This window comes from Toxotes jaculatrix, chromosome 14 (genome assembly GCF_017976425.1).
Source record: "Toxotes jaculatrix isolate fToxJac2 chromosome 14, fToxJac2.pri, whole genome shotgun sequence".
Taxonomy (NCBI): Eukaryota; Metazoa; Chordata; class Actinopteri; family Toxotidae; genus Toxotes; species Toxotes jaculatrix.
In genome coordinates this window covers 26256311-26269235 of record NC_054407.1, presented here as the reverse complement: position 1 = coordinate 26269235, position 12925 = coordinate 26256311, and the positions used below count along the sequence as shown (strand labels likewise).

Below are 12925 nucleotides of genomic sequence, written 5' to 3'. Positions count from 1 at the left end.
CTTCCGTTGTAGCGCCCTGACTCGACAGAGGCGGCTCCAGGTAACAGTGTGTGCACTGTCCATTGATAAGAAGCTGAAGATCGATGTCCTTTCATTGTCCGCTCGTTAAAAACGTCCCAGTTGACAGCGGCTTTGAACAAACAGACGAGCTACAGAACTGGACATCGATGATAAACCGCTCTGCCGATCGACGCCAGAGAGCCGAGCTTTCTCCTACAACCGCCTGTCAATCAGCTGATTGATGTCCGGCCCGCCATGACATCCCCCCTCTCATCCACCCAGAGGCTGGGAGGATGGGGCACTCCCGATCCCTGGAAACAGAAATTCTTGGCGTGTTTTTCCTCCTGGTGACAGTGTGTTTTCCTAAGCTCTCCGGTTTGCTCCGGGGGCAGGGCCGAGGAAAATAATAAAGCCCTGGAATCTCTCATTTCCTGTGTGTAGGTCTAGCTTGCATGCTGTGTTATGTTACATAGTTTTCACTGATACCACTGGAGGCTGGAGGTCCTTGAAGGCATACCAGGCCTTATAAGTCACCCCTGGGTCAGAGGGGCTGTTTGCGTACAGTCATGCTCTGCAGTGGTGGTGATGGTAACTCCTCACCTCCTCACCTTTTATCTGCAGAGTATTTTCTGGAAGCAGTTTGAATTTAAACCTGTGAGCAGCTGTAAACCAGTACTCACAGACCCGATCACTCAGGTGAGCCCAAACCGAGGACCATCACACGACTGAGGACTAGTGGAACCTCTTCTGCTGACTGGGATTCTGACTGTGATCACGTGGCTGTGACGGTGATGTCTACTGATGGAGGCGCTGGTCACAAAGGATCAGAAGTTGGACGCAGCGAGGAGGAGCTCAGACGCAGCCGGAGAAACTTTCACAGCAGCAGTTTGAGGAAAAGATGCTTTCGTGATGTTAGTGTTTTTTCAGTGTGTTTGCCTTCACAGACTTTACGTCACTTTCTCTTCTACATGATAAAACCATCAAAACACACACACATATAGAAAGCAGCTGCTGTGTATTGTACTGCCGAGTCTCTTTTAAAATGCCATTAGCTAATCCTAACAAGAACCTCACTCTGCTGCCTGAGATAAAATCACTCTGCTGTAATCCTCCGTCCTCAGATGTCTGAGCTGTGGAGTGTGTGTGTGTGTGTGTGTGTGTGTGAGTACTGTGTGTGAGTGTGTATCTCCATGCAGTGAGGGATTAATTCTTCAGTGTGCATCGGTGACGTCACCATCCAAAACAACAACACTAACATCTACGGTGCGACGCTGGCAACGGTCACCGTGACAACTGATCCTTCTCGACAACAGTGCAGGGGGATTAGGTATGACAGGCACGGGCAGCTTACCGGACAGGAGCTCATCTCCGACGTGTGTGTGTCTGTGAGTGTGAGTGTGTGTGTGTGTGTAGCTGTAACTTTTAAAACACAATAAAAGGAGGAAGAGGAGACGGAAGAGAGGAGAGGAAATGAAGAGAGATCCTCATTCTGATGCTGATTGGTTCTCGCGTGGTCACTATAGTGACCAGGTTTGGTGTCTGATCCTGGTTCTGTTAAACCTGGTTCTTCATCTCCCTGCTTACATCAGTCTAACCGGACCCAGGTGTGTGGATCCTGTGCCGGCAGAATGAGCTGCACTGTTCAGTCAGCGTGAGTTCAGACCACCACACTACGAACCTGTATCCAGGTGCTTCAGTCAGACCCACCTGTTCATGTCTGTGATGTGGAGTCACAGACAGTGAAATGTGCATCCTGCTCATCGTTCAGTGATAAAATCCTCTCTCCTGATTGGCTGCTGCCGGCCCTATCAGCTGGCTCAGACTCAGCAGAGTCACACACCTGCAGGAGCTCAGCGTGCCTGCTCATCAGTCCCTCCTCACTAACCAGGCACACAGAGTCCAGACTGGATCCACCGCCTCATCTCTGAGGAAGCTACAACAGGCCCAGCTGCCTCTGCAGCTCCTCATACACCTCCACCACAGCACTGAGGAGACCATCAGGTCGGAGGTACAGGAGCTGTACAGCAGAGACCTGCAGAGACCCGCAGAGACCTGCAGAGACATGCAGAGACATGCAGAGACCTGCAGAGACCCGCAGAGACATGCAGAGACCTGCATAGCAGAGACCTGCAGAGACCCGGAGAGACCTGCAGAGACCTGCACAGCAGAGACCTGCAGAGACATGCACAGCAGAGACCTGCAGAGACATGCACAGCAGAGACCTGCAGAGACATGCAGAGACCTGCAGAGACCTGCACAGCAGAGACCCACAGAGACATGCAGAGACCTGCACAGCAGAGACCTGCAGAGACCTGCAGAGACCTGCACAGCAGAGACCTGCAGAGACATGCACAGCAGAGACCTGCAGAGACATGCAGAGACCTGCAGAGACCTGCACAGCAGAGACCCACAGAGACATGCAGAGACCTGCACAGCAGAGACCCACAGAGACATGCAGAGACCTGCACAGCAGAGACCTGCAGAGACATGCAGAGACCTGCACAGCAGAGACCTGCAGAGACCTGCAGAGACCTGCACAGCAGAGACCTGCAGAGACCTGCAGAGACCTGCACAGCACAGAGAGGGATCAGGACTCGATCACCATCTGGTCTGTGTCTGCTGCACTACCTGACCGTGAACTTTAACTTTCTGTTTATTTTACAGTTTACTGACGTAAGTCAACATGTCAAATGTGAAACATGCGAACGGTCGGTATCAGCTGACACACTGACACGTGCCTATGTTTAAATATTAGCAGGAACATGAATGATCCTTGCAGTGCTGTTATCTTACAGGTCCAACAGCTACACTCTGCCTCAGAGGTTTTGCTGTGGTGCCAAGATGAAACCCATCCTGGCAGGAAAGCACAGTACCTGATATCTGTGGTAGTTTTTGGCAGAAGGTTGAGAAATTTCCAGATATTCAATATCTCAGCACAAAATACACTGACAACAGGCAGCGTGGAGCTCGATCTGCCCCCCGCCCCCACCCATACCCCCACCCACGCCCCCACCACCCCACAGAAAGCAGCCAGGATCCAGCCAGTGCACAATCAGCTGGAGAGTGTGTGACAGAAGTGCATGAATTATGGGATGTTTTCACAGCAGTGTGGGCCACAGCAGGGCTGTATTAATACTGCATGGAGGGGAGAGGCGTGTGTGTGTGTGCGTGCGTGTGCACGTGCTCAGAGTGCTTCTTTACCTGCACACGTGCACGTGTGTGTTCATTTCTCTGTGAGTTGTGGGTGACTGACTTAGCTTAGTTTAGCTTAGCTGACCTGCATTTATTGTTTATTGGAGTCAGAGTTGCTGCTGCTCAGGCTGCAGCTGTGATTCTCGTCTGTGATTCTCGTCTGTGATTCTCGTCCGTTCGATCAGACTCGTCCTCAGCAGCCTTAAATAAAGCCCTTCACAACACATTATCTGAGCCGACAAAGCTCCTCTGCTCCTACTTAAAATTCAGTCTTCCACAGCAAGTTCCTCACTTCTATTTCTGACGCACAGAGCTCAGCAGCTCCCACTCATCTCTTCTGCTCTGCTCTCTCTTTCCTCTTCAAATGTTTTCTTTACTCCTCTCAGTCCTTCCCTCTCCGTCTGTGTCTCTTGTGAGCTCTTGAATCTCCAATATTTGTCTAGAGATACTCTGCCATTCTCTCTCATCCTCTCTGAGTTATCTGCTTCCTGCTCATTTGTGTCCTCGCTCGTCTCCGTCGCTGTTCTGACTCATGGCTCAGTGACAGTCATGGGTCCACAGGGTCTGTCCCTCAGACAAACATCCACCTTTCACAATCGAGGAAATGAACCAGGCTTCAACTTTGACCGGATGACGTCTGATCACGTTCTTCTTCCTCCATCTACTCGTTTACAAAGCCCTGTCATCAGGGTTCAGAGGTCGACCTGGGAGCTTAGTCAACTGTCTGCTGGCTGCCACTGATTCTCTCACACACGCACACACACACACACACACACACGCACACACACACGGGAACGAACCCTAACCTGACAAAGCACAGGTGACCTACAGCTCGGTGCTGTCCCTGAACGCCTCCTGTGTGACACTGACAGGAAGTGAAACCTGGAAACAAACACTAGCATGACAGAGTCAGTGACACATACATCCAACGCACCCGTGTGCTCCAGCTGTCAGAGCTCTGCTGGAGCCGCAGCCTTCACCTGGTGACGGTGCTGCTGCATATTAATATATTACATTATTCTATATGTTAGATCAGTATTATCTTGCTGCTCTTTTCCAAAGTGGCTGCTGGTTAATTGATTGATTGAGTTAATTGATCGATTGTGATTGATGTGTTTCCCAGTCTCTCTCTCTCCGTTCAGGTCGACTACAGATTGGATCCTGTTTGGGTCTGGCTGTGCTGAAAATCAATCTAAGTCAGTTCAGGTTCAGGTTCAGGTTCAGGTGGGGTTCAGATAACACTATCGATCGATGCTTACCGTCATGGTTGGGGTTTCCCAGCGTCCACGGCTCATCTGAGTCAAAGTGCGTGTCGCCTCCTATTCCCGGCCCAGGGAAGTAGGCATGAGCCAGGAAACCACCCTCGCCATCAAATGGCGAGCTGTCGCCGTGGAAACCCGAAGCGAAGATGATGGTGATGTCCACGTCCTTCTTGGTCCTCTCCAGCTCGCTGTAGGGCACAGCCTCAAAGCGCAGCGGCGTCACGTTTTGCCAAACGTCAAAGGCTCGCCGAATGGCATCGTGGGTCTCCTCAGCACCCACCTTGGGCGTCACGTTCTTTATACTGCAGGGACACGAGACACAGGAGGGAAGACAGACAGACACAGAAGTCAGATCGGGAAAAGACAGACGTCTGTGAGACAGAACCGGATAATGTCCTCTTATCATCACGGTTCAAACGGGGATTTCTCCTTCAGCCGTCCCTCTCTCCTCTGTCCAATCAGAGTCCGATCAGGAAACGGCTGCACGTCAGTCTATGAGATCACACTTTTCATCTCCGTTTTCTCCACACGCTGCCATTTCACGCTCATCCTGTTCGCCGACAGAGAGCTAAACGGAGCGATTTGTGGGAGAAAACAGCTGAGTCCTCCCCCGCCGGCTTGGACTGGCTGCAGGTGTGGGGAGGAATCTGCCTCAGGAATCTTCTCATTACGGATTATCAACAGCCCAGTGGCTGCTGAGAGCCTCGTCTGCTTTGAGCCATCAGGAAAAGCTCTCTCCACTTTATTCCCTCTGAAAATATCTGAGAGCCACTGTCTCACCTGCTCTCCAGGGACAGATGGACAGGTGTGGTCTACATCCTGTGTGACCTGGGTGCAGGCTGGTACTTAATAAGTGCAGTGTGTAAATAAAAATATCCACTGCATGTGAGCTCAGATTCAGTGAAAGTGAAGCTATGAAATCTAAATGAAATGCTGCTGTTTATTACGCCTGACAGCTGACTAACACCTCAGCGGAGACGTGTCTCAGCGGAGACGTGTCTCACACGTCCTGGCAGAGCTTTCACTTTCAGCTCCTGATCTTCTGTTTGGACAGAGAGACAAAGCCTCAGGAATGTCTCTGAACGAAGGAGCAGCAGCAGGAACCTTACAGGTGAGAGCACAGAGGTCAGAGGTCAGAGATCAGAGGTGGCAGTGGTTTGATCCAGTGTAATAACCATCAGCGAAGCTTTTGACATGATGAAGTGTAAATGATGACAACATGACTCCTGAGGAGCGCAGAGGGCTCACAGTAAACCCCTCTGTCTGTGCACGTGATGCCGCTAACAAACCGGCCGACAGCCTGACGACCCACAGAGCCTGAACGCAGCAAACTGTGAAGAACACGGTGCGTGTCCTCAGCTGTGCTACAATAAGGACGGAAACAGTCCTGAATATCAGCTGAAGCGGTGTGTGAGCGGCTCGGACAGCTGCTGACTGAGCAGAGCATCCTGCCTCGCTGAGGCTACGCTAACTGCTGCTTTGCTTTTCTGAAGCACTCGTGTGGAGCACGGACGCACAACATGCCAGTGTGATACACACAAGGACACAATACTGCTTTCAAATGAATTTCAGCTGAGACAGACAATCAGCTCAAAATGGAGACGGGTCTCCATGAGTACCTGTCCTTGTCCTGCTGTGTCCAAAAGGACTGAGCAGCAACTGTGACCTCTTCAGGAATAAAGAGATGGTCTCATTACTCAGCTGGCTGTGTGTGTGTGTGTGTCCTGTTTCAGAGGTAAGACGGATGAAGACAGAGACACATGCAGGGAAAAGCTGCAAAAGGACAAAGCAAAGGATCCACGCTGCTCTGAGGACACATCAAACATGAACCTGCGTGTGGTCGGTGGTAATGACTGTGGATGCAGCTCGTGTGCTGTAACAGTACCTGCATGCAGGGAGAACAGTACGCATGCCAGAGCTAATTAGTGCCTCCCCACAGCAAGTGCTGTATGTGGCTACATGGAAACTAGCACACGCCTGGGGCGAACACGCATGTGTTATACTCTCCAAATGCCAGTGTTGTTTTTCTCAGATTCTGTTTTGGGCCTTAAAGTTTAAAGAAGGATTCACAACACGTACACACACGTTCCTGCTTAGCCTCCACCTTCAGCTTAAAGGAGACGTTAGCAGAAACACGCTGTTCACCCTCAGCAGCCGGATGTCTGACTTATTAAAGACGGAGGTGGAGGAACAGCTGGTTACAGCGTCCAGACTCAGAAACTGATGAAGGTTAAACGATGCTCCTGTCAGGTGTCAGAGAGACCGCTGACGTGTCACCAGCATGTAGCTTAGCTTAGCACAAAGACTGGAATCAGGGGCAAACAGCTAGCCCGGCTCTGACCAGAGGAAGCTGCATCCACCTCATATCCTGTCTGAGAACACTGTGTTTATCAGCCAAAAGCAAAACCACAGGAGCACTTTGAGTCCGAGGGTCTCTGTCCTTCAGCCTGGAGCTGTAGGACTGTCTGTCTGCGCTCACGTCTGGACTCATGCCGTGGTGCTCTCAGTCACAGAGACACCAGGGTTAGAAAAACCAACGGACAAAAATATAAAACCAAAGTTATAATGAACCAGAATTATTTCTCAAACACAGTAAAGACTCTGCAGGACGATGCTGCAGCAGGTGCAGGTTCAGAGGACTGAACGCTGCACAGGAGGAACACTGGGACCAGTATTATCTGTGGACTAACTGGGAGGCTCATGCTGGTTACAGCTCAGTGAGAAACGAGTCTGTATCATTCAGAGTTTCAGAGGAAAAAATCCAAATCAAAAAATTTTTGACTTTAAGCTGCTGATCGTCACAGATGACTTCACAGCTAACACTTTCTCCGTTTCCCCTGGAATTAGCATCAGAGTGCGTCTCTTTCCCAGGACGCCACCGATAAATGCAGCCAGCTCTCAGGAAGCCATGAGGGAAGCTTCCAGGAAACTGGCTGGAAAATCCAGGACCTGTAAAATAAAGCATCACCAAAATGTGCTCTGTTCTCCAGCTACCTCCAACCTCTCTGCACCGACGTGAGATAAAAGGAGCAGCTGCAGGCACATCTGACTGCTGACTGGAGGCCAGGCACACATCCACCTAACACACACACACACACACGCACACACACACACACACACACACACACACACACACACACACACACACACACACACACACACTCTGAAAATGCTCCCATCCCATTACATAACCCTAATCTGTCAGAGAGCACCCTCTGAGCTCCACTGGGGTTTCCTCCTCTCAGCTCATCTCTCTGCAGCTGCTTCTCCTCCAGCACTGCTCACTTCCACCCATCCACTCCTCCTCTCCTGTACTCCTCCTCCTCCCCTCCCCTCCTCCTCTCCTGTACTCCTCTCCTCCTCCTCCTCCCTCCTCCTCTCCTTCCTCTCCTCTCCTCCTCCTCCTCCTCCCCTCCTCTCCTCCTCCTCCTCCTCTCCTGTACTCCTCTCTCCTCCTCCCTCCTCCTCCTCCTCCTCTCCTGTACTCTCTCCTCCTCCTCTCCTCTCCTCCCCCTCCTCCTCCCCTCCTCCTCCCCTCCTCTCCCCTCTCCTCCTCCTCCCCTCCTCCCCTCCCCTCCTCTCCTGTACTCCTCTCCTCCTCCTCCTCCCCTCCCCTCCTCCTCCACCTCCTCTCCCCCTCTCCTCCTCCTCCCTCCTCCCCTCCTCCTCTCCTGTACTCCTCTCCTCCTCCTCCCCTCCTCCCCTCCCCTCCTCCCTCCTCTCCTCCTCTCCTCCTCTCCTGTACTCCTCTCCTCCTCCTCCCCTCCTCCCCTCCCCTCCTCCCTCTCTCCTCCTCTCCTCCTCTCCTGTACTCCTCTCCTCCTCCCCTCTCTCCTCCCCTCTCTCCTCCTCTCCTCCCTCCTCTCCTCCTCTCCTGTACTCCTCTCCTCCTCCTCCCCTCCCCCCTCCCCTCCTCCCTCCTCTCCTCCTCTCCTCCTCTCCTGTACTCCTCTCCTCCTCCTCCCCTCCCCTCCCCTCCTCTCCTCCTCTCCTCCTCCTCCTCTCCTCCTCTCCTGTACTCCTCTCCTCCTCCTCCCCTCCCCTCCTCTCCTCCTCTCCTGTACTCCTCTCCTCCTCCCCTCCCCTCCTCCTCCTCCTCCCTCCCCTCCTCTCCTCCTCTCCTCCTCCCCTCCTCTCCTCTCCTCCCCTCCTCTCCTCCCTCCTCTCCCTCCTCCTCCTCCCTCCCCTCCTCTCCTCCTCTCCTGTACTCCTCTCCTCCTCCTCCCCTCCTCCTCCTCCCCTCCTCCCCTCCCCTCCTCCTCTCCTGTACTCCTCTCCTCCTCCTCCCTCCTCCCTCCTCTCCTGTACTCCTCTCCTCCTCCCCTCCCCTCCTCCTCCTCCCTCCCTCCTCCTCTCCTCCCCTCCTCCTCCTCCCCTCCTCTCCCCCTCTCCTCCTCCTCCCCTCCTCCCCTCCCCTCCTCTCCTGTACTCCTCTCCTCCTCCTCCTCCTCCCCTCCCCTCCCCCTCCTCCCCTCCTCTCCCCCTCTCCTCCTCCTCCCCTCCTCCCCTCCCCTCCTCCCCTCCTCCTCTCCTGTACTCCTCTCCTCCTCCTCCCCTCCTCCCCTCCCCTCCTCCCTCCTCTCCTCCTCTCCTCCTCTCCTGTACTCCTCTCCTCCTCCTCCCCTCCTCCCCTCCCCTCCTCCCTCCTCTCCTCCTCTCCTCCTCTCCTGTACTCCTCTCCTCCTCCCCTCCCCTCCTCCTCCTCCCCTCCTCTCCCCCTCTCCTCCTCCTCCCCTCCCCTCCTCCCCTCCTCCTCTCCTGTACTCCTCTCCTCCTCCTCCCCTCCTCTCCTCCCCTCCTCTCCTCCTCTCCTGTACTCCTCCCCTCCTCCCCCTCCCCTCCCCTCCCCTCCTCCCTCCTCTCCTCCTCTCCTGTACTCCTCTCCTCCTCCTCCTCTCCTCCTCCCCTCCCCTCCTCCCTCCTCTCCTCCTCTCCTCCTCTCCTGTACTCCTCTCCTCCTCCTCCTCCTCCCCTCCCCTCCTCCTCTCCTGTACTCCTCTCCTCCTCCTCCCCTCCTCTCCTCCTCTCCTCCCCTCCTCCTCCTCCCCTCCCCTCCTCCTCTCCTGTACTCCTCTCCTCCTCTCCTGTACTCCTCTCCTCCTCCTCCCCTCCTCTCCTCCCCTCCTCTCCTCCTCTCCTGTACTCCTCTCCTCCTCCTCCCCTCCTCTCCTCCCCTCCTCCTCTCCTGTACTCCTCTCCTCCTCCTCCCCTCCTCCTCCTCTCCTCCTCTCCTCCTCTCCTGTACTCCTCTCCTCCTCCTCCCCTCCCCTCCCCTCCTCCTCTCCTCCCCTCCTCCTCCTCCCCTCCTCTCCCCCTCTCCTCCTCCTCCCCTCCTCCCCTCCCCTCCTCTCCTGTACTCCTCTCCTCCTCCTCCTCCTCCCCTCCCCTCCTCCTCCTCCCCTCCTCTCCCCCTCTCCTCCTCCTCCCCTCCTCCCCTCCTCCTCTCCTGTACTCCTCTCCTCCTCCTCCCCTCCTCCCCTCCCCTCCTCCTCCTCTCCTCCTCTCCTCCTCTCCTGTACTCCTCTCCTCCTCCTCCCCTCCTCCCCTCCCCTCCTCCCTCCTCTCCTCCTCTCCTCCTCTCCTGTACTCCTCTCCTCCTCCTCCCCTTCTCTCCTCCCCTCCTCTCCTCCTCTCCTCCCCTCCTCTCCTCCTCTCCTCCTCTCCTGTACTCCTCTCCTCCTCCTCCCCTCCCCTCCTCCCCTCCTCCCTCCTCTCCTCCTCTCCTCCTCTCCTGTACTCCTCTCCTCCTCCTCCCCTCCCCTCCTCCTCTCCTCCTCCCCTCCTCCTCCTCCCCTCCTCCTCTCCTGTACTCCTCTCCTCCTCCTCCCCTCCCCTCCTCTCCTCCTCTCCTGTACTCCTCTCCTCCTCCCCTCCCCTCCTCCTCCTCCCCTCCCCTCCTCCCTCCTCTCCTCCTCCCCTCCTCTCCTCTCCTCCCCTCCCCTCCTCCTCCTCCCCTCCTCTCCCCCTCTCCTCCTCCTCCCCTCCCCTCCTCTCCTCCTCTCCTGTACTCCTCTCCTCCTCCTCCCCTCCTCCTCCTCCCCTCCTCCCCTCCCCTCCTCCTCTCCTGTACTCCTCTCCTCCTCCTCCCTCCTCCCTCCTCTCCTCCTCTCCTGTACTCCTCTCCTCCTCCTCCTCTCCTCCTCCCCTCCCCTCCTCCCTCCTCTCCTCCTCTCCTCCTCTCCTGTACTCCTCTCCTCCTCCTCCTCCTCCCCTCCCCTCCTCCTCTCCTGTGAACCAAACGCTCCTGAAACCTTTCCAAAGCCAGAGTAATGTTTTAAAGAGAATGCGGAGCCATGACCGTGGACAGTTCTGCCATCAGTGATATACAGCCCTGATTCAGCTGTAGGTCACTGATCCACTAGATTACATTCAGCATGTAATGCTTCTTCTACATTTATCCTGAAGGCAGAGCAGAATAAAACTCAGCCTCTCTTCTTAAGGATTATCCCATGAAACATGGAGCGAGGCAGCGACAGTCAGAGGGTATAAAACCTGACCCGACCTCACTGATTCACACAGATATATACGTTATATAACCGCTGCACGTTGTCCTATACATTACTGCTCATGTGAATTATGAAATGCTGTGGTGAAGCCGTGGTGCATGTGTGGCTCTTACATGTTTTGCTGTGGTTGTTCACAGCCTGAGGTTTAAAGGCCGTGGTCTGAGCTGAGCGTAAAGAAAGCTCTAACACGAGCTGAACTTTGGTTGAACCTTTGGTTTCGTAGCCTCCAACACAGAAGATCAAATACACAACAGGCCACAGAGAAACCTGCACAGCCCAGAGTTTCAGATCAGCAGTTTTCAAACAGGCGAATGTGGAGGACAAGAAAAGAGCAGAGACCCGAACCGTTCCTTTATCTGGCTCTCTGTGAGGAATGTGTGTGAAAAGGTCAGTGACACTGGATAAGTCCTGAAGCCCTGTGTGTGTGTGTGACTCCTCCTCAGTCTTCAGTTAATAAACCTGTCCATTAAAACCCTGAGACAGCTGAATCCACCCACCTGTATGTGATATGTTTGTGCTGCCACTTCTGTCCAGTGAGGGCGTACCGCCGTTTCCTCACACTGAATCTGGACGCACCCCCTATCTGGTCAGGAACCCCACACCTGGGCTTCTTCATCCACCTACAGGAGCAGAGAGGAGGCACCGGTCAGCACTGAAGCTGCGTCCATCACTGTGCTGCAGGTGAACGAGCTGATGAGACAGACTGAAAGCATGAGAGCACCACCACTCATTCAGAGATCACATGGGGAGATGAACAACACACACACTGACGAGCTCACGCTTCCAGGAGACGCCTCACCTTATCGTGTTATCGCTGCATCGAGTGAAGCAGAGAGGAAACAGGAAAACAGACAGGTACACAGTTAGTTCATCACATGTCTGAAGCAGAGACGGTGTTTCAGCTTTAACACCTGGGAGTTAGATCAGAGTCAAACTGAGCTCCATCGGACTGAGATGAATGTTCTGCACACCCATCCTGTCGTGTTCAGCTGGTTCAGTCCTCCATCGCCTCCCTTTACTGATGGAGTCAGGCTCTACTTTGTCTTCCACTGAGCAGTAAGTCTTTGGCTCTTTGCAGCCTTTGTTCTGACAGTGGAGGTGTCGCTCTGTGTAAAAGGCTCCTTTGATCAAATTAAAAACGCCCCATTTAAAGCGTGTCAGGGTCACTTTGTGTGTGCCTGCCTTCACAGAGCAGAGCAGGAGCTGAGCCTCCACCCGTTCAGTCTACACCACTTTGTAAATCTAAATAATGAGGAGCAATAAAAGGCTAATCCAGCATCAGACTTTTCTTTTTTCCCGCAGCTTGTTTAACTTGTTGCTCACTCCTCTGATGAAGCATCTCTCTGTGCCTGGGTCCATTCATGGATGAAAATCAAGCGTTAATAAGAGTTTAATAAGAGCAGCGGAGTCTGAGGAGCCTGTCTCAGCCTCCTGTGGCTGCTGCTGTGATATTTCTCTAACTCACCACATGATGAAACAGCCATTTGTTTCAAAGTCTATAAACTAAATTTCCAAAGTAACATGCAAACATTTGTTGAGTTATCTGAGCTAATCACTGATGTGAAAGGAACAGTGAGTACGGGGCCGTGCTGCTCGTTCACTGGCATCTTCAAAGGTGTTTAAAGCTGTGACTCACTCTATAGTGTTTCCGTCCAGAGCTCCTGTGACATTGAGGCCGTAGCGGCGCTGCATGGCAGCGATAGCGGACTGCATGACTCGGGCAGAACGCAGCACTGACATTCTGGGGTCTGCAGCAGGGAGGTAGCCGTACCTCTGGAGCCACGCCTACAAACAAACACATGAAAACAGAGGCAACGCACAGACGTTAGAGCACAGGACTCAGCTCACAGGGTCACGACAGTGCACAGCCTGCTTAAAGGAACACTTCAACACTTTGGGAAAGAGATAGGTGACAAGATGGAAACCACTTTCAGGACATTACAGTAAATATGAAGCTAAAAGTGT

General features: G+C 53.9%; 1 protein-coding gene across 1 annotated transcript in view; it reads right to left on the bottom strand.

The window, feature by feature from the left end:
• Positions 1–4389: 4389 nt before the first annotated feature.
• The window catches only part of LOC121193796 (matrix metalloproteinase-16), a 19663-nt gene continuing 11127 nt past the window's right edge, over positions 4390–12925 (bottom strand). Inside the window, exons 2-5 of the mRNA XM_041056258.1 lie at positions 12597–12745; positions 11760–11774; positions 11458–11580; positions 4390–4756 (exon numbers count right to left, since the gene is read on the bottom strand). Of these exons, the coding sequence (XP_040912192.1) occupies positions 4390–4756; positions 11458–11580; positions 11760–11774; positions 12597–12745 (654 nt within the window). The remainder of the gene's footprint in view (positions 4757–11457; positions 11581–11759; positions 11775–12596; positions 12746–12925) is intronic.